The sequence below is a fragment of the Pseudomassariella vexata genome (genome assembly GCF_002105095.1).
Source record: "Pseudomassariella vexata strain CBS 129021 chromosome Unknown BCR38scaffold_6, whole genome shotgun sequence".
Classification (NCBI taxonomy): domain Eukaryota; kingdom Fungi; phylum Ascomycota; class Sordariomycetes; order Amphisphaeriales; family Pseudomassariaceae; genus Pseudomassariella; species Pseudomassariella vexata.
The window spans coordinates 1,308,229-1,336,035 of record NW_024467961.1 but is presented as its reverse complement, the minus strand read 5'-3'; the positions used below and the strand labels follow the sequence as shown (position 1 = coordinate 1,336,035).

The following is a 27,807-nucleotide window of genomic DNA, read 5'->3' as shown; positions in this document are numbered from 1 at the left end:
GCGCCCTTCTTCTGCCCTCTGCCGCAAAAAGTACAATTCGCAGCGCGACGATAGCTCTATCAATCAGCATCCTTCGATTGATTTTATTTGGCCAGCTTCTTTTCATCCAATTCTCAGCATTTCTTTCGTCTCCTTCCAAGAGTGTTTCTGTGGGATTGTCCCAAGTTACTGCTTTTAAGGTGAGCGCATTTGCGAGGAGAACGCAGCTTCCTTCGACCCGAGCGCGCCGTTCGAAGCTTATCCCTACCCTCGTCGCGATTCTATCACGTATCTCGCGTTTTAGTTTCGAGTTTTCGCTAATGCGATTCCGCAGCAGACAAGCAGTTGCAGTACTGTTTCTTTAATCCCACCACCGTCGTCTCCATACGACAGCGCGCTTGATCGGCATCAACGCATCCACTCGACGTCGCATTAAAGGAAACTTCTCACGCGAGTTGCCGCGAAAAAGTCGCAATGGCCGTCCCAAGACAGCTCCCAGAAAAGCACAACCCGCTGATGGTTGAAGACATCCCTCCTTGTACATGACTGGCGCATCCTCTTTCCACTAAGCTCATCCGCTTACCACTTTCGCAGTTGCTGATCTCGTTGCGCGTCGACGCCTGGGTCAGACCCAGCTCACAGCAAAGATGGTCGCAGCAGGTGCGGCCAGCGACGTTGACCCCACCAGCCTGGGTGTTTTCGACTATGCTCACCTTCGCGCTCCATTGCCTAAGGGCATAGTGTCGGGTATCTTCAAGTTGTCGCCCAACTCGTACTTCTTGATGCGTCGCAGCCAGGATGGCTTTGTCTCCGCCACGGGAATGTTTAAGGCCACGTTTCCCTATGCGGAAGCCTTTGAGGAGGAGATCGAACGAAAGTACATCAAGTCTCTTGCAACCACGAGTCAGGAAGAGACGGCGGGCAACGTTTGGATTCCTCCTGTGCAGGCGCTTAGTCTCGCCGACGAATACCGCATCACGCCCTGGATTCGCGCTTTACTTGACCCCACCGAGATATCCGTCACCAACGCGCCGGACAGCCCGCCCAAGAAGATTCAAGCTCCTCCGAAATTCGATCCCATCTTTGCCAGCCAGCCCATCCTAGCCCCTCCAACCCCACCGCCGTCGTCGGTTCCGCGCAGCACCCGCAGTCGCAGGTCGGCAAGCCCCTCCAAGGTTTCTACGCGGAAGCGAGCTATCGCATCACCTCGAAAGCGAACAACTAAAGTGACGGCATCACAAACTACCATAGCCGAGTCTTCTTCAACAAAGGGGCAGGAGTCGCCCTTGAATGGCACCAAATCAGAAGACAATGCATCAACGGCTGCCACCGAGGACATCGAGATCAAGACCCTGGAAAAAGAGCCGATGATCGTCTTCTCAGCAAATGAAGAGGAGCCAAAGGTGCAGGTCAAGGTTGACCAAGACGTCAAAGTCGAGGACGGTGTTGAGACAACGCATACTGCCGTAGAATTGGAACTCCCTTTCGCGAAAATGCCGTCGAACGAGGAAGCCGCCAAGATGGTCGAAGAAGCTAGGGAGATGGTCAAGGCTGCTGCCGACTCCGTAGGAGCATCTACTCCATCCAAGAAAGGCAAGCGCAAGGCAGACGAAATCGCGGTTGGTGAGGACGAAGAGGAGAACGAGGAAAATGCGTCTTCAGGGGAGCCTAGCGCAAAGAAGGTCAAGACAGAGATCCAGTTGAAAAAGGAACGCGTCAGGAACCGAGCTCTGATTGGCATCAGCGCCACCCTTGCTGTTGGGTATGTACTTTGTCTGCGCATGGCAGTTTGAAAACCCGAGAGCAGACTAGCTAATGTCCCTCTAGCGCCTTAATCCCATATGTTATGGCCCTGGGCGTCTTCTAAATGGCATCGGACAGGATTCTGGGTGACATGAGCAAGGTCACTGCTATTGGGCTTAATGGGGCTCAGTGCTCGACCCTTGCTGGAGAGTCTTCCTCAACTTCTGCTTTCACATACCCACACAGTTGGAAATGGACAACTGTTTCGTTTCAGATATTTTTGATGCTGGCTATCTGAGAAGCCATCATATACAAGGTAGGATCCCTTTTTACTGTCGCACCCTGGAGAACTGGAGTAGGTGGCTTGCTTGATTTGTAGATGATGCCTAAAACAATACAATCGCTAGTTTGTGCCTTACGTATGGTATTCATGGTGTTACTGGGGTAGTTTGTTTGCTTAGCGCAACTGACTGCACTCTAAATCATAGGAGGAGTATTGTATGGAACCGTGAACAAATGACATCATTTCGCAATCCAACGATACCTGCGGTCAGCTCATGTGCTTTCGATCATTGAAGCTATCGATGCACTCTCAATGTAGTCCTCGGATTGACGTGATATTTTCCCTGTGCCATGAAATCATTCGTGGACCTTGCTGGCAACAGCGGTGGACCCAAGTCAGTCTGCTTCTCGTCCTAACCGAGCAAATATGGTCCAAGCTCCCACCTAACCAAAATCAATTTTTTGCCCGAGAATTTTCTCATTTCTTCTGCATCTATTTCTGCATCTTTCTAACGATGCGTCAGAAAAACAAAACCAGTCATATTTGTCAGAAACCCGTCTGGGCCATGGCAAAGTGCTCTTGCTGTCTCACAGGGTTGAGCTAGTGCTCATTATTCCCTTGACGGACCTCATCTGATATGACTGAGGATCGGCTGGTCGGGTGCCCCTTGTGGCTGTTTCCCAGAGCTGCTTTGAAGGTTACCACCGGCAATGGGCGGTCCTCGGAGAACTGTACCCCGCGACCTTCTCTCCACAAACTTCACGGAGTCTACCTGTGCAGTCCAGACCATCGTACACAAAGCTGTGTTGTGATGAGAAGTGGCTGCCAAAATCGAGGTCGCAGTCGTTTCAATAGGAGGCTTTGTCATGATGAGAACTCATTCTGTAGCATGGAGCGTGTTGCGCGCTCAAAAACGGGCTTTCTCGTCCACGTCGAGAAGACTCGATAACTATGGTTTTATCGGCCTCGGCCAAATGGTATACAGTACCCCTTCAAGTAACCAACTGCTACGGGGAACACTCTTACTAACCAGGCGAAATCTAGGGTTACCAAATGGCGAAGAACCTCCAGTCGAAGCTCACACCCAGCGATTCCATCCGCATATTTGACATCAACAAAGATGCTGCAAGGAGATTAGCTGAGGATATGCGGACATCCCAGGCGGGTGGTGCTGCCGTAGAGTTGGTTCAAAGCAACTTTGAAGCGGCTAAAGACTCTGTAAGAATTCACCCTCTACTTTCTGCTTTCCATTTCTATGATGATCATGTTCTATCTATGATTCTAAGTTGGGCCGGCTCGCCGGTTTCTCCGTGATTATCAATTTTTCATATAGCCAATCCTCTGATGACCTAATTTTCAACCAAACCTTTTGCTACGTCGTCCTGAATATCTGCTTACATTTGCATCAAGGATGCAGTCATTACATGTCTGCCGGAACCGTCCCACGTGAACAGTGTTTTCTCGGAGATTCTGTCGCCAGAGCTTCCCCGGCGGGAGAGGATATATATCGACTGCTCAACGATTGATCCGTCAACTTCACGGGAGATTGCGAGGCAGGTTTCATCAGCCAGTCAGGGCAGCTTTGTTGATGCCCCGATGTCTGGCGGTGTTGTTGGTGCCACCGCGGGAACTTTGACGTTTATGCTTGGGGCTCCTGATGCTCTGGTTCTCAAGATCGAGCCCGTGCTGCTGCGCATGGGTAAGAAAGTGCTGCACTGTGGCGTCCAAGGCACGGGGTTGAGCGCGAAGCTCGCCAACAACTATCTTCTGGCCATCAATAATATCGCAACAGCCGAAGCCATGAACCTAGGTATGAGGTGGGGACTAGACCCCAAGACTTTGGCAAACATCATCAACATGAGTACTGGCAGGTGCTGGCCGTGTGAGGTCAACAACCCTGTGAAAGGGGTTGTCGACACAGCACCAGCCAATCGTGACTTTGCTGGTGGGTTTGGAATCAGCTTAATGCAGAAGGACCTCAAACTCGCCATCATTGCTGCCGACGAGGCCGACGCCAAGTTAGAATTGGGAAGCCGAGCGCAGGAAGTGTACGAAGAGGCCGCACACGCTGAGAACTGCAAAGGTCGCGACTTTTCTGTTATTTATAGATTTATTGGCGGAAAAGAATAGATCGATCTTACAATCAGCCTGTCCCAACGATATCATGTTTTCATGAATTTACAATCCATGGTCTTGATCACGTCTCTACGCAGTATTTATTAGCATGTTCTAGGAGCTGGACAGGGTGAGACTTGACGAGGCTGACGGTTTGCCTACCGATCCTCATTCCTAAATAGGAAACCTTCTCGCCAGCCGCTTATTGCCAGGGACCCGGGTGCATTTGAGCAACGGGATTGGATGCATCGCAGTCATTTGCTCGCAAGGCAAACCGCTAACCGAGAGATCTGACCCAGTAGCCCCCCACGTTCGCCGGGTTGATGGTGCGCTTATATATGGGTGAGGTCGTATCCAGGACGACTCGATCACTGTTTCCTATATTATGTGTGCCATGCTTTCGTCTCTTTTAGCCATTATAAGGCTTCGGCTTTTCCCTCTGTTCTTGGTTCCACGTATTTCCCGTAATGACAACTCGCCTTGCTCGTAACACTCGTTTCTCACCCTCAAAGAGAGTAGGTGTTTGGTAGCGGCGCGATCAAGATGGTGCGGCAAGAGTGTACGGAAGTCGGGCCTTATTGCCCGGTGGAATACACAGTCCTGTCATACTACCCAAACCTTGCTGTCAATGTTGTCCTTTGCGTCGGATTTGGGCTCTGCGCGCTGGGCATTATCGGAGTTGGTGTCTGGAAGAAAACATGGGGATACTCAGCCGCATTGGCGGCGGGTTGTATCCTCGAGATGGTTGGTACGTGATAGAGACATCCCTCCTCCCTTGCGCAACACTGTCCGTACTGTGCCCCCCCCCCCCCCCCCCCCGAATATTATCCTCAACCATAGAGCAGGACTAACACGACGTCGCGCACAACGTATAGGTTACGTAGGACGCATCCAGTTACACAGCAACCCGTGGGATTCCAAGGCCTTCGAGACGCAGATCTGCGCCATCATCCTCGCGCCGACGCTGATTTGCATCTCCATCTACCTGATATTGAAACACATCACGATGTCCGTCAATCCGGCGCTATCGCGCATCCGCCCTCGATTGTACCCCATCATCTTCGTCCCCGCCGATATTTCGTGCCTCGTTCTCCAGGCTACGGGCGGTAGCATGGCCGCTGTTGCCAGTTCTGGAAATTTGGACCTCCTGCTCGCGGGCGATCGAGTTATTATCGCGGGAATCGCGTTGCAGGTTGTGGTTCTGGGCTGCTTTGCGCTCATGTGCTTTGATTACTGGCTCAGGGCAAGGAAGTGGGTCAAGACGGAGGAGGCTACGGCCAAGGCGAAGGCGTTGTGGATGAATAAGAGGTTCAGGATCTTTTGCTATGCTGTGTCGGGGGCTTTGGGTGGCATTTTGATACGATGCATTTATCGGTAAGAGGGATTGAAAATCGTCATTTGAATACCCCTGAAAATGGAAAACGCTGACCGGGTATGCAGTATTGCGGAAATGGCTGGAGGTTGGGGGTCCCCTATTATGCAGGATGAGCCGTCATTCATTGTGCTTGAGGGTTTCATGATCTTGATCCCCGTCATTCTTCTCACGATATTCCAGCCAGGTCTCCTGTTCCCTGCCATGGCTGAACGGGAAAGCCTGCGTTTCGAAAAGAAGAGCAAGAACGAGCAACCTGTTGTCTCCAGCAATGCAACTCCAGAGGATCTCGAGCATGTGAAACCTCAGCGGCTTGAGAAGTCGAGCGTCTGATGTTGAGGGTTCAGCTTGTGTTGGATTGAATTCTTGCATATCAACATAGCAAAAATGGGTCGGTTTTCTCGTTAGACGTCACCTTCGGTCTCAAACCAAGGAGTTATGGGTATCTCTTGAGGTAATTTCACACGTTACTCTCAACTATTCAGGTACAATGGGCTTATAGACAGCTCGACTAAAGCTGCTTGTTTTTACAGTCGGTTGGCTATGGCAGCAATTGGGCCAATTTACCATCCCAAGGCAGATGTGATGGGTATTTCGTTATATCAGTGCAGCTATCCAACACCCACTGACCGCCTCGCTAAATTGCCTGTTCCAACTTTCTCGGCGTGTTTTGAGCTTCTTGGGGTTGAGTGGCACTCGAAATACATCTAATCACGACTTCTCGTTGGTGTCACCTCAAGTTTAACCTCGACAAGTACATGACATAATAAACAGTGCAAGGTCTAATGGTCTGATGTTCTATCTTATTACACGGGAATAACAGTATATCCATACTATTCCACCCCGTGTGCGCCGGTTATGCCCTTGCTCGACTCCAATTGCCATCCCGGCTTCCACCTGCATTGAGCTACTGGGACAATCTCTGTAAGTATACTCGACTTACGCCTGGGCCGATTGCCGTAATCATACAAACCTCAATCATTGAGTTCCTGCAGTCTTGATGAAACAATGCTCTGAAACACTCGCAAATATGGCTCGTAGAACCGGTCTAAGGAGCTGCCATATCCCTTGTATTCATTATCAGTCACACAGTAGCTACTGATGCCCCCGTCATATTGCAATGATTCATTCATCCGGAACATGCACCCGGATAACGACAACCGGGGACATGCGGGGTAGTTTGCGTACTCTTTGTAGAGCGACGGCGGCTACATTAGGAGGGTTATACATCGAAACAAATTCCTGGGAATTCCACTGTGATCTGCTTATTTCACAAAGCTTCCAGCTGAAAGCGTTCAAGGAAGTCATTGTGGCGGAACTTAGCGAGACATCGGATCATCCCCTTCCCAAACGTATTCCATCACTCTGATAATTATTCCTCGACTCTGTAGACTTCTGTCGACCAATACTCGCATAATCTGGCACTTGGGTGTGTTCATCAGCCGCATGGTTTGCTTGGGATCGCAAGCCAGCCCCTTAGCGATCGTATTTATGACTGCCAGTATCATTCGGGGGTATTTTCTCGTCTCCAAGAATCCACTTCCAGCAGCTCTGCTTCTTTAAGTCATAGCGGCACCCGATTATATAGCAGGCGAGGCTCCAGTTACCATAGCCATGAGTACGGTCGATGCTAGTATTAGGGAAGCCATCCAGGATATGATAATCTACAACATGGGAGCAATGTACCTTCCCGACGAGGTCATACCGACGCAAAACCTGAGACTTTCTGACTAAACTTGTACTCTGATGGGCAAGATTCAGAAGACCAACTCGCAAAGAAGGGCCGGGGAAACCGTGATCGCCCAGTCAACCGCGAGGAAACTGCTGATTTGACCGCAGAGACCAAAGATATCTGGGCCAAAGCAGTTGGGCTCGAACCGTCACATCTATCCATAGAAACCCCGATTGACGAGTTCGCAGATGGCATCATGATCACGCAGGTTAGGGATAGGTTTAAACGTCAAACAAGCAAGACACTACCTTTGGCGGCCCCTCCTTTCCTTTGTTTTGGACAAGGCCCTCCTCGCATCTCCTGATGCCCTTAACGTAGTCATACGCCCAACCAGCAAGTTCTTCGACACCACCATCGAGGACGGAGGCACCCTCAAGACGATCCAACACGTCAAAGACAAGTCATTTTACTACCCCCACCCAGGCCATGATGCCTTCTCTGGCCTCCTCACTCACACAGTACCTCTACGAGGTGGAAGAAACCAGCACCGCCGCCGTAGTCTTCTGCCTCAATCACGCCGTCATGGACGACTCCATGTTGCACACCGTGGGCGACGACCTCAACCGGGTCGTCGCCGACATCTCCCCTCTTCCCAGTCACATCGACTCCTAGCTTTGGGCCGACTCATACCACAACCTGCGCACCTCGGCCTCAGCCCGAGCCGCGCCAAAATGGCACGCTAAACGACTCAAGGGGCTCGCCTCTCATAGCAAAACGCTGTACCCCTGGCCCCTGAGACTGGAAAGTGAATGCGATCCACCCGGCATGACGTCTCAGAGGATGAGGTGGTCAAACACCAATTCGGCGTCCTTGGCCTAACCGAACTGCAAAAGCAACACCCCCACCTAACTCCCACCACCATCGTCAAAGCCGCCCTGGCGCTGTTTAATGTGCTGCGCACGGGGTAGACGTACGCCCTCTTCTCCAAACTTCAGGCGGCATAAAGCGATGAAGGGTTAAGGGCTGACTAAGATGAGATAGTCAGGTGAAATGAACAACCACACAGCATCGGTCTGGCGTGGCAAAATACACTTGGTGCCTCGAGCCCGTGGAGATTCTCACGAGAAGCACTGCTAAATGGCCAATTAATATGCAAAAAGGGGTAAATCACGAGGATGGGTCCAACAGGCATTGTTATTCTGATAGTTTGCGTGCTGCCTTTTTAAACTCGAAAATGCAATATTCTTCCAGTCTCAGGGAGTCTAGTAAAGCCCTAGGAAGTCTGAGTTGTTCGTGACTCTGAGGTGATTGAGTCTTGAACAAGCTTCGGTGTATAGGGACTTATTCTTTGACGAGCCTGTCTGTCTCCCCGTCTTCTTCTTCCCCTGACTCTTCCCCCTCCTCGTCCTCTTCCTCGTCCTCTTCCTCGTCCTCTTCCTCATCCTCTTCCTCTTCGCTTTCCTCTTCTTCAGATTCTTCGGTTTCTTCCTCTTCGGCAAGCCACTGTATCTTCGTGTTAGCAATCAAGCCAATTGTCAATGTCAAGTGATCAGATTATGTCTAAGGCGAGAGTGTTCGCTATCGAGTTTCCCCGGTCCAAGGCGCAAATTTGTCGGAAAAAAGAAGTTCTGGAAATCACTCACATCATCCAACGTCTTCACCCCTGTCCCCTCGGCAAAACCATTACTCCCTGGCGCCGGTATGGCCTTTGACGCATCATCCAACTTCTGCACAGCTGGCATAACCCTCCTCCCCTCTCCATACTCATTCTTGACCTCATCCTGCGCCCTCAAGCTCGGATCCGGCTCCCTGCCCTCCTCAACCCATGGAGGCAGCGGCTCGTACCCACGCAGGCCATGCACCCCGCCGCCTCCAGCGAGAACAAGCGCAGCCGAGCCGAGCATGAATCCCTTCCGCGTCTCCGACGGACTAGGTGCTTGGGGTGCAGGTTTGGGGGCCAGGAGCATGAGCGTGGCGAGCTGGGGAACGCCTATCAGTGCCTTGTACAAGCGGGTGCGATCGCGGAGGTCGTACGACGTGTCGTACCGAGCCAGAAGGAGGACATAGTTCCATAGTTTTGCAATGGAGCTTTGGTCGTCTAGGAGCGGAGCAGAGAAGCCCTCCGGTTCGCCTTTTTGGGATTCGGCTTCGCGGTTTATGTGATGCAGATATACCTTCGCTGCAAGCAGCACAATTTGCCGTTTCGCCACCTCAGACTCGTCCGTGAACTCCTTGACAAGAATGCGCAGGACGTCGGCTGCGATGTTGTCCTCGTTGTTCAAGCCGGAGAACTCGCCCACGAGCCAGATGATGGTGGCGCGGGCATGAGGGTCCGTGGCTGAGTCGAGGTTTTTGGCTAGCCTCACGACGGTGCCGACGTGGGCTTGCGGATCCTGCTGGATCAGATGTCGTATCACTGTTAACGACTCCGCGGCAAGTGTTCCGTCCAGACTTGTAATCTGTCCGAGAAGCAAACGCATGGACCGAGGCGCCGTGCTCGGATCTGTCACCGCACAACGTCCTATGGCTCGAACAGCCTCCCGAACGAGTGCCTTATTCGTACCGCCGGAGAAGTGCTCCAGTTCGTTTAAGATCAAAGCCTTGGTGTGCATGGGGCTGTGGGGGAAGATGAGAGTGAGAACTTCAAGCTTCAATTCCCATACCGGCGCTGGATCTGTTGCTCGAACAAGGAAGTGCGACGCATATTTGACGAAGGAGGCGGCATGCGAAAGACAGACGGAAACAATATTGTAGAGAGCCAGTTCTTGGATGTCTTGTGCGGACCGCAGCAGGGCCACCAGCGGGCCAATAGCCAACTTGGTGTACTCTAGTGTACCAATATCGACATAGCAGCGAGCTACTGCGGTGACGACTGCAGAGTTACGGCTCTGGAGCAGGGGTTTGATGGCGTTAAGAAACAGGACAAGATCAGGGTCCAAGACAACAACTTGGTCGTCTTCAGACCCAGGAGTTCCTGTGCCACCATCGCCATAGAAATCCTGTAGATCAGTCGACTTGTTCGCCGCTTTAACCGATCGTGTCCGTCTTGGGAAGCACTTGCGCGCATAGATAGTCATCATCCTCAGCGTAGCAAGCTGACTCCACTCGTCCATATCGACAAGCTTCTTGATCAGTGCCCGGTAGTGCTTGTGTATCAGATCCAACCGCTCAGGACATATTTCCATAAATGCCGACACCGCTGCGCCGGCAACGAAGTACTGCTTGTCCCCGAGCAGGGTCGACAGGTTTTCCAGCAAGTGTGGCAACATGTTGGGCTCCAGACTATAGCACTTGGGGATCGCCAGGGCAGCGGCCTTGCGCACATGAGGCGACATGTCGCCAGCCCCCTTCTTGATGGCCAACGACACAATCTGGCTGATGACGGGAACCCTGATGCCCGACATAGTCCTCAGGGCGAGAGCGCGCACTTGTGGGTTCATATCTGAAAGGGACTTTTGGATCGTGTTGATGGAGAGCAAAGCGACGTCGGGTTCCTGCTCAGCATGGTGGATGAGGTATATATACACTAGTTTCTTGATTTCGAGGTTGGGCGATGCGACGTTCTTGACGACGGAGGAGAAGAAGGGCAGGGTGCGCTGCTGGCGGTACATCATGGAGATGACCCTCCGGAGTCCGTCCAACACCTCGCGGTCATTTCGGCTGTCTAGGAATTTCTTGATCTGGGCTGTAGGGAGATTCTTCGTCGTAGGTCGAGTGCTTCGAGCTGCCTGGGCTGCATCGAGGGTGAGGTCTCGAGCTGCGTGAAGCGATGGGATGTTAGTGCTGTATTAAAGATAGCAGGTCGTTGTCTGGAGCTATAGCCCTCACCGTTCTCCAGCAGCGTCGATATTCGCGATATGGATTCCATTTTGTCGACCTGGACGCGCAGCCAGCTCACGAGCTGCTGTCGTGTCTTTTATTTGGTGATGTCGGTGACGTCGTAAGTTGGAGCTGCGCAGTGGCGGGGCTTAAGCCCAGGGCACCGGAGCTGCAAAACGAACCCTGCAGATGCCAAACTTCAGCGGGTCGGCCCTCGGATCCCTTGAATGCCACGACGTGCATTTCATGAATGAATTCCGAATACTATGTGATTTCATAAGACCTTTGGAGGTGGGCCTTCTTGCTTATATTTACTCAAGCATGTATTTCATTCTGACCATTGTGAAGTCACAATAGGCTCCCATGTCTTCACCACTGGTCCTCTCACCCGCCTTGCCTTCTGAGCTTCTCACATACGTCTTGAATTACCACGTTCATCCCACGACTTTGGTTATATGCTCATTGAGGTCGGATTTCTTGGCGTCACTCCTTGAGGATATCCGTCATCATACGTCTTCGGAACACCACGAAGATGAGGCTGCTGCCCAGAGAATGGACGCTACTCCAGAAATCCAAGCCGCCCGAGTTGGGCAAACCCTCCTGTCATCTCCTATCTATCAAGTAGCCATAGCAAGGCACATACGAACTGTATATGTGCCTACAGTCACACATCTGCGCGCATATCTAGCTGTCTTTTCATCCCAAACTTCGAGGATATCTGCACCACCATCAACGTTCAATGTCAGCCACAGGAGGCCCCCTCATCTCGTCATCTACGGAATGCTCAACATGCACCGCGACACTAGTGAATGGAGCGCACAGGGCTTGGGCGATACAAGTGCAGTGTTGGTCGAGACTGGACATCGGTTGGGATGGCAAGTCGCTGTAATTGAGCCATGGAAGCACGGGGACAGAGCAGGATTGGAGGACCTGTTGAAGGAAAAACTTCCCATCTTGAGTGGTGGTGCTCGAAGGTTGGGATTGGATACAGAGGAAAGGGGGTGGTCGGGCCGCACCGTTGAAGTTGGGAGGGTTCTCGGCCGGTGGTTTCAATTTCGTCGTGGGGACTGGGATCACAACGAGCACGAGGATCACGGGCAAGATCAACGGGAAGCGACCAGTGAACCGCCATAGCGTGAGAGCCTTTGCTCAAGGTGGTTCTCTATCAATTCGTACTAGGCCCCTGAATTCCAACGCCTGGCCTTGTGAGGTATATACAATCTCCAAATCGATGCTTCATACAGTCGATGTAACAACTCCTGACGCCGAACCGTGGTATCCTCTCATTAGTCATGATATAAACAGGAAATCCAAACAGCACGAACGGGCTCAGATGGCCTGCTCCATCTCGGTGATGTACAGCTTGATGTGAGATTCCATCTTGAGATACTCGTCATAGGCGGCGTGAACCTCGTTCTCGATGTTCTCCTTGAGATCCAACATCTGTAAATGGAGTTAGTACACAGGCCTCAAAGGGGAAACGAGCATGGGACATGCCTTTTTCTCAGTCTGCTCGATGCGCACACGTCGTCTCTCAATCTCGGTTCCCTTCGCCCCACGCTCTTCCGTCAATTTTCTGTGCAGTGCCCGCAGTTCCTCCATTTTCTCCTTGGCCTCCTGCGCCTTTTCTCGGCTGTGATCGCGAAGCTTCTCTGTTCGCTCATTCCACTTCGACAGCTGCCGTGACAGCAGAGCCTCGGTTCGCTCGACCTCACGAACGCTGTTGCCTCGTTCCGAAAGAGCATCGCGCTGTCTCGCGTTCTTAGCGTTCTCGTCCTCCTCCTTGGCAAGTTCGCCCGCGATCTCGTCCAACAGCTTGATACATGAAGCGACATCTGCCGCGACGACGGTAAAGGAGTCGGCCGAGGTTTGCAGAGCGCGAGCCCTTCGGTCGAGGGAATCGATATGCGCCTTATCCGAACTGAGGGTGTTGTTGAGCTCTGTTAGGCTCGTCTGTAGCACTGTTGGACTCTGCAATGTATATGGTCGCAACTTGGCGCTCTCCTGTCTGAGTTGCAGCTTCTCCGCCGTCTTGTTTTCCAGCCTTTGTGCCAGCTCGCCCTTCTTCGCCTTGGCCTCCTCCAATCGTGCAGCCACCTTCTCTTGATTGCGCCGCAGTTCCAGCAGATTCTTCTTCAACTCTTCGTTCCGCGCCGTCTTTTCGCGTACCTGTGCCTCCATTGCCTTCCGGTTGTGTTTCATGTCGGCTAGCCGCACCTCCATGTCCTGGTTCTCACCGTACAGTGCCTCGATGCGGGCCTTGGTTTGCTCCGCCTTGTTGAAGTGTTCATCGATGACGTTAGTCTGGCTCTCGCGGAAGCGCACGAAGTTGATGAGGTAGCTGAAGATCTTGACGAGTCGCTCGCGAGTTGGCTTGTACAGGTCCATGAAGCTAAAGTCGGTGATGCCGCACTCGAGCAGCAGCTTGCGCAAAGACACGTAGAAGCCCATGAGGTTGCGCGTATCCGGCGGCACAATGTCGAGGTACTCGCCGCAGACGTCCTCAGCCGCGGCGCGCATGGCAGGTTCCACGGTGTCGCGTGTCGCATTGAGCAGCAGCTCGGCGAACCATTCGAAAATCATTTGGACCTGCAACGGGTTCGGCTTTGACAGGTCGGCGACGGTGAAGGGAATACCAATGTCGGTGATACATCCTACAATTTCCTTGTCTGGCAGGCGCATGAAGGCATCGGCTTCCTCCTCCTTCTTGCGCGTCGTGCGCGACTGGGTCTGCGACGGCGGTATTATCGACATGCGCGGATTAAACGTCATTTTGCCGCGTTAATGGACGCAATGCGACTATGATGTTCCTCCAGGTAGCGAGGTTGCTGTTGGTTTAATCGGATCGTATGATTCTCTGGGTATGTCGGTATTGAAGTGTCAAAGTTCTCAAGCTCCAAAATTCGAATGTTCGTGCACATATTCGTCGCACTGCCCCTCACGTAAACAAGCGCACAGGCGCAGGTACTTACTTTTGATCGATAGTTGCCCTTGACGATTATCAACCACAAATGGATTTCTTGAATTCTCACCAGCATTTCAAGATCATCGCTACATGGCTGAGCAACGAAATCTGCGGAGATTTCCTTTCATATATACTGAAATCATTTTCAAGTTCAAGACTTCCTGGTCCTGACGTAGAATACCAGGGACGAGAGGAGACCGGTCGCGCCAACTCGCCATGACCAGACACTGGAGGTAGGTATGAATTGGTCTGGATCATTGATCAGAGCTCAATCACCATTCTCACTGTCGTGTTCGTGTAGATGCAAGAGCGACCCAGCTCTCTGAGACTGCCGAAACAACAGATTGATAAGATCTCCATTTTATTCGAGGTTTCTACATCTATTACAGTCATTTTGTGCAGTATATGTGCGGGTGGCGATCTCCTGAGCATTTTCCTACGGACGATCCAACGTGACCCTATACCGTCCCCCGGGCTAAACATTGTTAGCGCCGTGCCAGGCATCCACCTTTTGCGGTAGATTTTAGTGAAGCAACAGCTCACGCTCCTATAGAAAACTGCGCACAGGATACTGATTAACAAATTTTGATACCTGGCGCGACGCTAACAATCTTTATCCTGGAAGGTTGTATCCGGGGTTACTACCAAATAATGACAAGATCGTCAGCAGCAGGCGGCATCTCCACGCGGCTACCCTGATGCGGCACGGCGGGAACCATCCAACTGGACCTTTTCGAATGCATTTCGAACTTTCATTGAAGCTTTTGGAGTTAGACGACATTAATTTCCATGCTATAAGCTGGGCTGAGATTCTCATTTCCGCATCTGTAGCTTCTGATTGGTTGCCGGCGCAAGATGATGGTCATATTGATGTCCTGAACCCTTGCGCAATATCAACATCCGTCAGAAGGCTGAGCTCGTGGATATGAGAAGCGAACACCCATTGGTTCAGCCTCAAAGTCGGGGCGAAGCTGGCTCTTACTTCACAGAATGTTCGGGTCGAATTTCCATATCCGATTACACATAAAGGATTGGCGTAGAATCTTGTTTGCCAGATTGTTTGATCGATTCCTGATGATGAGCACCGTCACGAGGCTCGTTGCATATTTCTAGAAGAACGCCTAAATATTCTTGGTTGGACAACCGCATCCAATCACTATTCCCAAGCAGGCGGTCTCTACACACCATCAGGCGCGCTGTCGTTGATGAAGGATTGCTTATCAAGCGCCATCATAATTGTACACCGAGCGAACCCCGTTTGCGTGCCCTGAGACCGACATCTACCAAGCTTCTCTCAGGCACTGTTTCCGCATGCACGACGGCAGGGGAACGGTACTACGTGTCAGTCTGACAGGCAGGACTGGACGTGGTCAACCCCCGCAGCATGCACCAACGGAGGCAGACTCTGAATAAGCGCAAATAATGGGGAATCGTCGTCCCTGGCCTGCATCTGCCAATGCTGTCAAGCATTAAGCCACTTCATTACGCTGTCGAAACAGCCTAGAACGGACCCTGGATAAATGCGTGGGCAGGCAGTGGAGGAAGAGGGATTTCGATGACGTCCGCTGCATAACAGGGAAATGCGATGAATAGGACGGCCCCACGATGACGCCAATCATGTAGCTGTCGATCCCATACCAATCTTAGCTTGGGCTGGGGAGCTTTGGCCTTTTTCAAGGTTGCCAACCGGGCGTGACAATTGGGCGCCACAAGGGCTAATGTCCAGTGACTCTCTCGAGTGACTATCTCGCTAAAACACGCAGTATCGCATGATTGTTGGATGTCCAGAAAATATGCAGCAATTTCGAGACAAATTGGGAGCTGTGGTGCTTGGGAAACGAGTTACAAGGCGACGCTGGCCACGTTTTTTTTGGTTTTGCCAAACGGTGAATACGAGCATATATCGGATCTAAGATGGAGGCAGATGAGATATGTCAGTTCCCTTGTTGTTCTGCAGTGCGGCCGCAATTTAGACGCTCATGTACAGGTACCTGTCCCGAGTAGAGCCGTCGGATTGATATGTCAATCCCTGTTTCCGGGGAATTGTGATAGCTTGATCAGATGGGTTTTGCGCCGCGACACGCCGTGACGCCTGGGTAAGGTTATCAATGGAAAAGTCAATGGCAGGTGCAGGCTGGCAGTGCGCTATGAAGCATCGTTTCTGCACTCGGCCTGTCTTCCGTTTGCTCCATGGTGGTCAAAGAGAGGAGAGCAACGCGGTTTCTGCAAGTTCATGGCCAACTGCAGCGATGATATGACCAACATGGGCGGATCGGAGCAAGCCACGCCACCAGGGCACTAGCGAAGCCCTTCGAAGCTGTCCTGTGGCTCACAGCATCGCATCGCAACCTCGCATCTTTTCCGCCAATTCTTGGGAAACCGCCCAGGTTGGCCAATGACTCCGACATGAACCTGGTGACACTGATGAATGCTGTCGATGGAACTGGAGGGAAAAATCCAGTTTGGTAAGGGCCGAAAGTGCATTTTCAGATTGAAAACCGGAATACAGAGCGGGACAGAGTGGTAATGTTTGAAGACTTGGATACGACATACGTAGTAAATGGTAGCAGCGGCCCGCCCAATCGAACATTCGGCGGGGCATTTCTTTGCTGCCTCGTGTAGGTGCCAGTATTTAAGCTATTCACTCTCTGTTGCTGCTCTGGACCCTTACATCATCGATCTCTCGTGGGTTGCCCAGGGCCAAAAGCCGTTCTAGCGCGTTTGGAACCTTTGGCGGTAAATAGACGAGAGCCATTTTCAAAGCTTTTGGCACCTGTAATTTGTGAAGGAGGCATTTTGAAGTTCACCCGCCCATTGAAGGCGAATTGACCAACACCCGAGTCTGGGCCATCTCGGTCCTGGTTCGTTCCCATGGCCAGGAACAGGACTAGTATCGGTACTCACTCAGGAACATGGTCCCGCAGTGGGCGAGTTCTGTTCCTGCAACTGGCCGTCTTGGTTTCTTGGGACTTCCTTCGGGCACCTAGAAGAAGAGGGTCAAGTTGGTTGAGTGTACCTTGTCCATGAATAGATATGGCATGATGGACAAACGTAACACCCTCTATGTCCTCTTCACTGCTGTGCGTTCGAAGCTGTGTGGGCAAGTTGGTGGTGAAAACAGCATAAACCTCTGAATGCCGTGCTTGCAAGTGAACCATTGCGTACACTACACCTAACCGTTAGAAGTCGAGCAGCACTTGCAGAGACTTTTGAACAAGAAGTCGAGGCTCCAGAAACGGTTTGGAGTCTTTGACGGAGTACGACCTAGAGTTAGTAGGGCGTTGGCGTAGGGTGACGTCTGGAAAATCCATATAATGGCATTCCCTGCCACACCCTGGGAACTTCACCATCCACTACCCCCAGTTTTCAGTCTGCATTCCTGCTGCTTTACTCGCCCCCGCCGCCATTGAAGAACCTGAACATTCCAACACGAACTTTTAGTCATTTCCAAGCGTTGGATCACGCATGAACGACAAGGTCCCTGGCGGAGGCGGGTTTTTGCATTTACAACACGCGGACAGCAAATATTCCACTCTTTGGCTGAGTCGTTGCTTCCACCTGCTTGGGAAAGCACCAGCAACTAGCAACCAGTAACTCGAACTGGGTGGGACAAATAAATTGGCGCGCACGACAACTTCCCGACTGCCGTGCAACTCTGGATTTGGCGAGTCAGGTCGACATTACGAATTTACGAGTGGAAAAGGTTGAGGCGAATTCCATATTCGCTACCATTTGCGACACACAGAGACAGCACCGCATTCTGCTATAACGCTGTCCAACAAGCTCGAAACTTGCAATTGCAGCCATACATTGAACCGCGCCCATGGCGATGCCCGTCGAGCCATCTTCAACAAGCATTAACGACAGCAGCCATCGACCCTGCAGGGGGGTAACATCGCATTCCTAAGGGTCTTCCGCCTTGCGGTCCCCACCGCCTGGAATCATGGCCTTCTGGCCGTTCAGGCGTAAAGGCTCGCGCAAACGATCTCCTAGACGTGGACGAGTACGACAAGACGCAACCCCCAATGCCCCGCCGCGATCGATGACCGAGCCAATTGTGGAATCAACGATGACCACCCTCGGGGCGTTGGGACTTAACAAGACACAGCGAACCAACTCCGCTAGTAATAAAAAGCTACAGAGGCGGCCCCGCACCTACAGCTTCTCGCCAGGCCGTCGAGACTCGATTCGTGTCGCCCGGGCCCGGCAGGATTCGGTCCCACCTTTACCGACAAGGCCAATCCCGGATGCCATAAACGACCATTATGGAAACAAGGGGCAAGACCCATCTTTCGCCGTGGCGCATGGGTCTGGGTGCGCACAAGAACCTGATCCATTCGGGGATCGAGTGCCCACTCTTCACCACAACAACTCTCGCAACAAGAGAAGGGGGCAGCCTATGTCCCGCAAGAAGTCGAATAAAAGACAGAAAGAAGACCACGATCGCGAGGCCGAGATCAAGGCCCTAAGCCATGCCAACACAGCGCCCGTTCGACCTGGTACTGACGGCTGGACCATGGGACGGCCAATGAAGAAAAGCAGTAAGCGGCTGAGGCCGGGCCTCAGCAGCAAGACACGGGAGGGTCACGACTCCGACCTCTCGCTCCCCATCCCCGAGTCGATCGATTCCTCCATGTCGTCAGACTCGGAGCAGGCCTCTTGGAGGGTGTCTGCACTTGACGCTCTGGCTCCACGTCCGACTTTACGGTACTCGTCCAATCCCATATACGGGGCCTCGTCCGGTTCAGGGCCGATGCACGCCTTGTCACAGAAGAGAAAGATATCTGAAAAGGGTCCAATACCACAGGAAACTCTCAAGGCCCACAAGAGGATAGATGACTTGGCCGATGATTTGGATGCATCTGACCTGCGGGAGTTGATGGAGCGGGATACGCGCCGGAGGGAACGTAAGAAACAGAGAGAACGGGAAAGGCTAGAAAGAAGGCTAGCGCGACGAGCCGAGAGGGACAAACAAGAAGAAGCCGAAGCAGCCAGAAATGGTATGCCATCGCCGCAAAACCTGGAGAGGGGTGTAATGGGCCGCGAAATGGTTGGGTTGGGAGTCGACACCACATCCGCTGTCGTTACTTCTTCGCGGAGGAGACCATCGGTTGACTCGTCGCGGCAACGCGAAAAACGATCGGCACAACACAATGACAGCTCAGAAAACAATCGAGGACGCACACCGTCGCCGTTGGATGAGTTCCACCGCACCGATAGCATCCAAATCGAGCCGCTGGCGCTAGCGAAAGCTTCAGAGGTGGACGTGGAGGCGGAAGTAGCATCTGAAGAAGCTCCAAAGCCTCCATCATCACCGCGGTCCCGGTCAATAAGTCCAAAATTTATGGGCTTCATCCGGTCACGGAAACAGCGGTCAAAATCGCCAACTAACCCAATTGAGGAGAAGATGGGAGCTAAGCCAGCACCGGCGGAATCTTCTCAACTAGCTTCAAAGTCTCAAGACTCTTTCTCTGGCGGGAGGTCGTCGGACGGTTCTTCATCTAGGCCTTGGACCTCTCTCTTTAGATGGGGAAGGGGCGCGAAAGCAAGGCACACTTCAGGACCCTCGTCTTTCTCGAACACGTCCCGCGACTCCATGCGCGATTCGATGATAAATCAACCATCGCCGGCGGCCATCAACTACGTGCCAGTACGGCAGTTGAGTTCCAAGGTCCCGAAACGTACAATGTCACGTTTCAGGGAAGACCTTCCGGAATTACCTTTGTCACCGCCTGACTCTCGAGTGGCATCCCCGGAGGCTGAACCTCTACCCTCAGGGCCTTTGCCTGTCATTGCCGACGAAGTGGCCATGCGGTACGACACGCCCAATTCCGAAAACCGTGCATCGCCCATTTCGATACCAGGACGCCGAGATGAAGTGCAACCTTCTCCGGCGCCTATGTCGATGTCGCTGGCATCGATCGACTCGGAAGCCTCGTGGCTGTCTGGACGGGCCGCTGGGAAACGCGCTTCGTCCGGACTGCGTGGTTCCTTGTCAAACTATCCCATGCGTTCTGGTTCTAGGGAATCGGAACAAGGGGACCAAGGGGACGATGAACACGTTGCCGACGAGGAGTATCTCAAGACCGCAATCAACAACAAATTGCATCGCAAGTCAACCGGTGAGGCGCGACTTAGCAGCAACGAGGATGAGGATGAGGGCGAGGACAGGCGATCCCCAAAGTGGGGTGCTGTAAACCAAACACAAACACCGACAGTCACGCGTTACACCGAGACAATGCGAAGCCGGGAAGGTTTTCTTCAAAACTCCGAAGATGCCGATAAAGAAACCGGCATTGGAAGAGACAGCGAAGAAGGACGTCTGCTCTCGGAAGGCGAAAGTCCCCTACCGCAGAGAGCAACTAGCATCAACTTCGGCAGAGGACACGTCCGCAACTTTAGCGCTGGCAGGGCCAAGCTTTTAGAGATTGCTCCTAGGGCATCTGGCGAGAGAAGAAGGAGTGCTGAGCCCGTTACGCAATAAGCTGCTGGCATGGTCGTGCGTGGAGATTTGTGCCAGGCTCGTAACTGACAAACCTAAGGGACGACGATGATCAACAAGGGAGATATGGATTGACAGTCATTCGACATTTCCTTGCAAACTCAGAGACGAACGAGGTATCCACCATCGCTGAGACTCGCAACACATTCATTCATATTCTCTTTACAACTCTGCGATACTGACCTCTATTCGCTCATTCACCATTTCCTTACTCTTTCAATCCGACCATCACCAAAAACATCCGAAAACAAACTAAAAGCAGCCTATCTCCCCACTTGATATCGTCATTGCCTCTTGTCTCAGCAGCTATTTGCACTTCGCCCGTCGACAACTAACGCGTCAGTATGCTTCAACACCGGCACTTTCGTATACTCTCGCCGGCCCCTCATTATCTCACCAATACATACGCCCGACGCATGTAAGATACGACTTTTACGACCTATAGACTTCACCTGACGGCGCCGAAGCAAACGCTACGGTCTGACCTTTTATTTCAATTCCTGTCGAATATACTGCGATACCACACTGATTTTTCACTTTCGAGGGGCGCAGTTTACAATGATACCACTTAGGCTTTTTTCTTGCCAACGCAGAGGTTCGGGCTTGAATACCCATTCCACGTTGCGAAGTTAACACACATGGTATGCCTGGAGCTTCCTATTTTTACACATAGCGGCCGACCATGCCCTCGGTTCCTCATGCGCCCTGCTCTGTACGAAGCGTTACAATTTCCTCAACAATTTGATGAGAGGGCGGATTGGCCAATTCATTTAGGGAAATGGCCCTGTGTTTCTTTTTACTTTCTACGGAAGGGGGATGGAGGTCGGAAGGGCGGAAAAAAGGCACTTTTCTGATTTTTATCGCGGCATTTTTCTTCTACACATAGAGGATACTTTGGGACCAGCCAAACAAGCTTGCGGGTTTTCTACCGTGAAGTCTGGAACACGGAGGTCACCACTCGGCATGCCGCTAGTCCTCACGAAGGGTTGCTGAAGTATTCCTGAAGGCATTTATTGCTCACATGTACGAGTTGTTAATTTGCGGAAGAAAATGCGAAAGGCACTTTCCTGAGCCCAAGAATCGATTCCGTTCGTTGCTCGTATCGAATGCTGTGACGTGCGCCGTACGACTTCTAACTTGCTCTCATTCGTCCTCAGTTACGGTGGACTGGTCGAAGAATCATTAGAGATAAGTTCGAGGACTGCATTTCGTACCCATGTAGGGCTCCGAAACTATAACCGGGTTTCATGGGGTCATCCTTGTCCAGTCGTCGAAGCGACAACTCTCAAATTGATGGTGTAGGTTAGATCACGAACTGTTGCACTCTATTCGTGGGCGAACTTAGACTTCGAGGCTACTTCCAACCAAGACCCCAATGACGCACGCCAACGCGTTGGGGAAGTTTGTGCATATCCGTAACCTGCACAAGAGGAGTTAATTTCGCAACATGTGGATACATATCGGGTGCTGCGGGTTATTAGAACCAAAGGGCGTGTCCATGGGCAATCGAGCTGGAATAATACGGGCAAATGAAGTTGTTGGGGACTTTAGGGCTCTCATCCGATATGACCGCGGCAGCAGAGACGGGTCAGTTATGATGGGAATAGTGGAGTACCAAGGAAACAGTCAGGGGTGGGTAAATAACTGAGGGTTGCTTTAACTACAATTACGCCTTGTTCTACGGGAATTAATACGCCTATCCATGATGCTATCGCGTAATTTATCATTAATTCTCCTTGCTATTAAATTAGTCATTACGCCCCTGGGTCCGTCTATGATGACTCCTAAATCCCGAATCCCACCACTAGTCACGAACCGATGTATCAATCCAAGTCTCACCACAGAGGAAATGGTGCACATTCCCTGCACCGTATTGATCAAGATCTCCTCAATGTGCTCACGACATGCTTCTCGCGAAACGGCAGTGCACCATGTCGTACTCCCAGCTCACGAGGATCAAAGCCTCCAGAGCGTGGCCGTCTGGACTCATGCCAACCCGCCGGTCCCGAAGCCTGCCTCTTCAACCCCGTAGACGGCGGCGGCGAGCTTGACAACGTGTAGTTGCCCTCGTACTCTTCAGGGGTTGTCGTCGTTGGGGATGCAATCTTGAGCAGTGCCGCCTGTTCCTTGTGCCCCAAAGCCTTCGCCATCCTGTAGGGCGTCCTAAGCACGTTGCTCTCCTCGTCCACTTTGGCCTGTATGTCGGACGAAGCGCCCGCAGCCAGCAAAGTCCGGATTATGTCCGAATCACCAGCGATTGCAGCATAGTGCAGCGGGGTCCGGTTCAGGTAGTCGGCAGCATTCGGGTGTACCCCGTGGGAGATCATGGCTTCCACCATAGCTGTACTGGATGCCGGCTCCGAGCGTCGGGACTCCTTCCCCTTTTTGATCGCGGTCACAGCCGTGTTGCCCTTGAAGTACTTCAGCTCATCGCCAAAGATGACTTGTGCCCACGGCGTATAGCCGCAGGAATCGACCTGCTGGAATTCCGCGCCGTTCTCCAGCAGAAGGTTCATGGCCGACAGGTTGTTGGACCGCAGGGCCACCTCGAGCGGGGTGGACTTGGAGAACTCATCTTCCTCGTATCTGCCCTCGACCGAGGCGAGGTCGCGGTGGGCCTCATTCAAGTCGGCAACCTCATCTACCAGGATCTGGACAATAGGGTCCATGTGGTTGTCGATGGCGACGAGGAGAGCGGTTCCCATTTCCAGAAAACCGTCGCTGTCTTGCTGAAGCAGCCACTCGACCGCACTTTTCTGCTCGTATTTGGTCGCGGTAATGAGTAGGTCATTACCCCTTTTCTGCAGATTCTCATCCTCACTGCCCCTATCATCAAATGCCCTCTTGTCCTCGTCGAGGAAGACGGAGCACGAATTGCTATCGACGAGTCCTTGCATAATGGCAAAATCGCCGCGCTGGGCGAGGAAGTGCATGTAAGACTCGATTCGGGTGTCTTTGTTGATGTTGGCGTAGATGCTCCACCATACACCAAAGTATCTCTGTCTGAGATCACACAACCGACGGGCTTGCTCGCGCAGATTAACCAAGTCTCCCTGATCGCTAAACGAGGGCCCAAAGACTTGAAGGTGGTGAAACCAGTTTTTGGCGGCGTATGTGCAGAAAGACTTAATAGGCTCTTTGGTGCTCCAATCAAAGGTTTCTCTCCACGCAACGAGAGGGTTGTCGTCTATTTCCAAGTTGCTGGTGGTAACTTGCCAGTTCATAGCGTCCTTGGAAGTCTGCGTGGTGGGTCGGTAGGGGATGGCGGAGGATTTTGTCAGACGAACCCAATCCTGCATGAGGAGGCAGGCCACGCACTTCTCAGCAAGCAACAGATTGCTCTCCAGCAGGTCGATGGAATGCCTCCACGAACCCTGTCCGTTTTGAGACGCCTCCGTCCTAAGCAGAAATTGTCGAGCCGTCTGGTGAATGAGCTCCACCTTGTCATTGCGGATTGCGATGAAGATCCTGCCCAGTCCCGTGACGGTTTCCTCCATGTTGGGTTCCAGACATTCTAGCAGTCCCTCAATCGACGAAGTCTTCGCATTGATCCCCATCGCGACATTGATTTGATGAAGCGACATGGGGCTAGTCGCCGTGAGTACAATCTGTAGCAAGGCCCTTGAGTCCTTGTAATTATCTGTTTCTCGAAAGGAGTTCTCGTAGCTGCACCGCCAAATTAGCATATACGCCTCTACAGCCAAGGGGCATTATACTTGCAGAGTATCAAGACCATCAACTGGACTCTGGAGTGCTATCTTAATATTATCAATGCTGCGGCGTTTCATGTTTGCGATCTTTTTGAACATGAGAGCAAGCCACAGATATGTCTGTCCGGCTGATTTCACGAGCTCACACTCGAGAAATCTCGCGGCTTTCCAGGCCAGAGTACCATCAATTTCGAGTTGTTTGACGTTGGCGTAAATGACCCTTTCGATGTTGAGCTTTAATAGCGGTCCCTGGTCTGGACACTGAACGCGATGGATGGAATGGCGGATGCGGCTGAGTCGCCTCTCAATGACAGCATCGGGCCTGCTTGTGATGAGGACTTTGAGGTTTGCCCTCAGCGAAGCTGATTTCGTATTCGTAGGGAGTTCAAATGTCGATGCGATCTGATGCAGGAGACGGTCGCGAGTTGCCTGCGCGCACCCGTCCAATCCATCGAGAATCAGAATGATCCGAGACGGTACCAGAGTGATTAGCTGCCACAGTTGCTCAACTGACTTTGTGACCGCGTCACCTTTAAAGTCGAAGTATCGGCGTGACGTGTGTATCTCTCTCGGCAGCTTTGAATAGATCCGATAAAGCATGGAACTTAATGCTTGGTGGGCTTCCATTCGACTGGCCTCTCCATCCTTGAAGAAAAACGAGCAGACGATTGCGCCGCTGGCGAGCCTCGGTAGGGCGTTGGCAGCGTGCTTTGCGAGGACGGTTTTGCCTTGACCGGCGTGACCCGTAAGCCATAGGAGATGTGCTGAATCCTGGGCGAGCCAACTCCTGAAACTTGAGTTGTCGGTAAGCCAGTCACAGGTTTCAGTGACAGGACTGTCGATACTCGACAGCTGATAATCGTAGTCGGGGCTTGCGTTGTATAAGGAGGCGAGACAGCCTTCAACAGTGAGCAGGGTTGCGTGTGTTAGACTAAGCATGGTATATCTTACTTCTTTCGATGTCGTTTAGCTTGTAAATTGGAATGTCCAGTATGTCTGTCAAGTCAGTCAGCATGTAGTATTTAACAAGCCGCCATGCAGAAGGCGGCATCAAAGTACTTCACAGGATGATTGGTGGAGAGACGAATGCTTTCGACGCTGTAGAATAACCTAGAATAGCTGTTGTTCGACGCCCTATTTGACATGTACCGAGTACTCAACCTATCGCCCAGATCCTAACCTCCCCAGCCGTGAATACATTCGTTCAAGGTTATTCGGCGGCGTGTACTCGGTTCGTAGTTGTATTCGATTGCCATGCGCATTGGCAAGCTGAAGACGGGGGGGCTCGTACCGAATAGAGGACTCTGGCATACCTCACGCAGCTTCTCTGCGCACCTCAACAGCCTCTGACTGATCTCATGCCTGTTCAGGTACCCATCTGTCTGTTCCTCCAACAACTCCACGCGTTGATACTCATGTAGACCAACTCGACCAAGACCTGGGACGTTGAAGCGATAATAGAAGTCGCGCTCGACAAGGTCGTTGTTGCGCTGAATAAATCGGTTGGCCGTGTTTTGTGTCTCTGTGGCTATTTCTTCCAGGGTCTTGACAATACCCGTGAGGCCCTCATGCGTTGTCGTGGAAGGTTTTTCGCCAGTCCCGAGGCTAATAATAACGGTATTTCCGTCGCCCCAGAGGTCTTTGGCTTCCTGCCAAACCGCCTCCACAGGATTGTTCATACCCAAAGCACCATCAATGAACACCCTGCCGGCAATCTTACAAGGTGAGAAAAAAGTTGAAGCTGCAGAGGTGGCTCGGCAGGCCTCCCACAACTTGCACCTGTCGGAAATACTATCCGGCTGGTTCTCATTTTCGTATGACCTTAGAAGAGACACGTGTCCGACGCTTGACATTTTGCTACAGACGAAACTGGGTAGAGAGATCAATATGGTTCGGTGAGGGCATTTCTAAGGACTTACACTCTGCAAGGGGAAATCTCCCCCTCGTCGTCCATCAGAGGTATGTCGGCATCTCCTATCTTCTTTTCGATGACTGCGCGGATCTGTTGCTCAAGTACGTCGGCGTCAAACCTTTCATCTGCAGTCAACCTGTCCGCAGCTCGACGGGGTATGTCTGCACGCGCCCTCTTCGGCTGGAACACTATTTTGGAAAGCTTGCAATACTCGTCGAGGCATTCATCTGTACTCATTTTCAAGCGACCGAGCATTACAGCGAGAATTCTGCGGAAGCCGCTCAATCAGAGTATGTCCAAGGTGAGCGTACAGGCGACCACGGAGTTGCCAACATCCATATCGAAGGCGTGTACTCGAGATCAAACTCACCCGCCAGTACTGGTCCCCCCAATGAGGCTGAAAACCTGCCAGGGAAGCAAGTGTTGGCCTCTGGGTCTTTTCAATTTCCGATTGACGGTTTTCATGATGAGGCCGAGTTGAAGTATGGCCGAGATGCCCCGAACACCACCACCATCTAGCACCATTAGTTTGATTTGAAGCAAGTTATACATGTGTGTGCACTCACCGATGGATAGAACGCATCTTGGGCGAGTGTCATTCATGATCAGGGAGTTGGCAAGGAAGAGCGCGAAAGCGAGAATGAAACCCCCAAGTTGGAGAGGACGGCGGGAGAAATAGACGAATATAGGTATATCGCTGGAAACAAGAGTCGCTGAAATATAACAGAGATGGCTGGATATGATGGGAGAAGTTGGTATGAGAGAGCGAGTTTAACGAGAATGAGCATAGCCAAACCGACTGTATCCTAGAAGCACACCAACTATATATCTCGAGAAGCAGGATGACGACCCTGGCCGAATCTGCCTTGTGGATTTCCACATGAGGGACCGGGTTGGCCATATTGAGCGTCGTTGACGCAGTTCAGTATGTTTCGCATGGGTCGAGGCGCCGTGCGACGAGGTAGCCTCGCTGGTCACTCGGGCAGATGACCATGATGCGTATAGTAGATGTAACGCAGCTCCCGATCACTGTGCCACAGGTTTGCGACGTCGAGGTAGCATCAAGGCCACTGTGTTTGAGCACAGGTGACACAATGCATACTGCCCCTGAGTGGCGCGCGCACGACAGTAACCCGATAGATTTGACTGGACAATGGCCCCTGTTTCTGCCAGCTATCGGGGTAGGCTGTGTGTCCTGGTGCAGGTTTGGGGTTGATGCGCAATTGACACAATTGACACCCTACCTCATCTCACTATTAAGCCGTTCTGGAACTCTAATCGTGGCGCAACCTGACTGGTAGAACACATGAAGGGACGATAAGAATAGTGTCAAACAGGGGAGATAGGGGCAAATTGACAGCTTGAACACTCAGCTGATGCTAAAGAAATGGAAACGCGCAGATACAGCAGGCTGCATATATGCATGTTGGTTCTCTGCAGGTTGGCGCAGACGTCCAACAACCCAGCCAGACTCATCATCGACTATCACATGAGCCTGAACTGGAAGACGCATGATTGAAATCCAAGGAGATGCCCGAAAAATGCCTATGGTACAAGCTTGTCAATTCCAAGCAAAGCCTTGTTTGGATTGCTCTGGATCCGCAAAGTGTTTGACCTAATGCCCACGACACCTCAAGATCTGGAATCGACGTTAACTGGGAGCTGGTGACGGCTCGTGATGAAGGCGCCAACTATCCAATTGATTATTGATGGCAGATCCTTGACAGATTGGCAT

At 52.1% G+C, this 27,807-nt stretch overlaps 10 protein-coding genes across 10 annotated transcripts; 6 read left to right on the top strand and 4 right to left on the bottom strand.

Moving 5' to 3' along the window:
- Positions 1-453: 453 nt before the first annotated feature.
- On the top strand, positions 454-1,846 carry BCR38DRAFT_408881 (uncharacterized protein; the record flags this gene model as incomplete). The annotated part of the gene is made up of 3 exons (XM_040858316.1): positions 454-517; positions 574-1,741; positions 1,807-1,846. 3 exons carry the CDS (start codon positions 454-456, stop codon positions 1,844-1,846), a joined length of 1,272 nt encoding a protein of 423 aa, XP_040716297.1.
- A 659-nt stretch (positions 1,847-2,505) lies between these two features.
- Positions 2,506-4,221, top strand: BCR38DRAFT_431989 (putative 3-hydroxyisobutyrate dehydrogenase G6G8.5). Its single transcript, XM_040860140.1, has 3 exons — positions 2,506-2,982; positions 3,050-3,223; positions 3,416-4,221. The coding sequence occupies exons 1-3, from the start codon at positions 2,872-2,874 to the stop codon at positions 4,133-4,135; spliced, it is 1,005 nt and encodes a 334-aa protein (XP_040716296.1). The 5' UTR covers positions 2,506-2,871; the 3' UTR covers positions 4,136-4,221.
- A 5-nt stretch (positions 4,222-4,226) lies between these two features.
- Positions 4,227-6,244, top strand: BCR38DRAFT_391258 (RTA1 like protein). The gene is made up of 3 exons (XM_040857568.1): positions 4,227-4,868; positions 4,996-5,494; positions 5,561-6,244. Exons 1-3 carry the CDS (start codon positions 4,664-4,666, stop codon positions 5,823-5,825), a joined length of 969 nt encoding a protein of 322 aa, XP_040716295.1. The 5' UTR covers positions 4,227-4,663; the 3' UTR covers positions 5,826-6,244.
- An 862-nt stretch (positions 6,245-7,106) lies between these two features.
- Positions 7,107-7,836, top strand: BCR38DRAFT_408878 (uncharacterized protein; the record flags this gene model as incomplete). Its single annotated transcript, XM_040858315.1, has 3 exons — positions 7,107-7,110; positions 7,248-7,432; positions 7,543-7,836. 3 exons carry the CDS (start codon positions 7,107-7,109, stop codon positions 7,834-7,836), a joined length of 483 nt encoding a protein of 160 aa, XP_040716294.1.
- A 504-nt stretch (positions 7,837-8,340) lies between these two features.
- BCR38DRAFT_431985 (adaptin N terminal region-domain-containing protein) lies at positions 8,341-11,142 on the bottom strand. The gene is made up of 3 exons (XM_040860139.1): positions 10,993-11,142; positions 8,808-10,921; positions 8,341-8,667 (listed from the first exon to the last, which is right to left on the bottom strand). Exons 1-3 carry the CDS (start codon positions 11,030-11,032, stop codon positions 8,506-8,508), a joined length of 2,316 nt encoding a protein of 771 aa, XP_040716293.1. The 5' UTR covers positions 11,033-11,142; the 3' UTR covers positions 8,341-8,505.
- Positions 11,143-11,352: 210 nt separating this feature from the next.
- BCR38DRAFT_301941 (uncharacterized protein) lies at positions 11,353-12,057 on the top strand (the record flags this gene model as incomplete). The annotated part of the gene is made up of 1 exon (XM_040854570.1): positions 11,353-12,057. A coding segment is annotated over one exon (705 nt), but the record flags the coding sequence as incomplete, so codon positions are not given.
- Positions 12,058-12,312: 255 nt separating this feature from the next.
- On the bottom strand, positions 12,313-13,755 carry BCR38DRAFT_457377 (Nuf2 family protein; the record flags this gene model as incomplete). Its single annotated transcript, XM_040862036.1, has 2 exons — positions 12,313-12,426; positions 12,481-13,755. 2 exons carry the CDS (start codon positions 13,753-13,755, stop codon positions 12,313-12,315), a joined length of 1,389 nt encoding a protein of 462 aa, XP_040716291.1.
- Positions 13,756-17,891: 4,136 nt separating this feature from the next.
- On the top strand, positions 17,892-20,432 carry BCR38DRAFT_484602 (uncharacterized protein; the record flags this gene model as incomplete). Its single annotated transcript, XM_040863765.1, has 1 exon — positions 17,892-20,432. One exon carries the CDS (start codon positions 17,892-17,894, stop codon positions 20,430-20,432), a length of 2,541 nt encoding a protein of 846 aa, XP_040716290.1.
- A 1,636-nt stretch (positions 20,433-22,068) lies between these two features.
- On the bottom strand, positions 22,069-24,439 carry BCR38DRAFT_192037 (ankyrin repeat-containing domain protein). The gene is made up of 2 exons (XM_040854014.1): positions 24,167-24,439; positions 22,069-24,116 (listed from the first exon to the last, which is right to left on the bottom strand). Exons 1-2 carry the CDS (start codon positions 24,184-24,186, stop codon positions 22,328-22,330), a joined length of 1,809 nt encoding a protein of 602 aa, XP_040716289.1. The 5' UTR covers positions 24,187-24,439; the 3' UTR covers positions 22,069-22,327.
- An 896-nt stretch (positions 24,440-25,335) lies between these two features.
- BCR38DRAFT_341562 (acyl transferase/acyl hydrolase/lysophospholipase) lies at positions 25,336-26,624 on the bottom strand (the record flags this gene model as incomplete). Its single annotated transcript, XM_040855878.1, has 3 exons — positions 25,336-26,029; positions 26,080-26,340; positions 26,443-26,624. 3 exons carry the CDS (start codon positions 26,622-26,624, stop codon positions 25,336-25,338), a joined length of 1,137 nt encoding a protein of 378 aa, XP_040716288.1.
- Between the last annotated feature and the right edge of the window lie 1,183 nt (positions 26,625-27,807).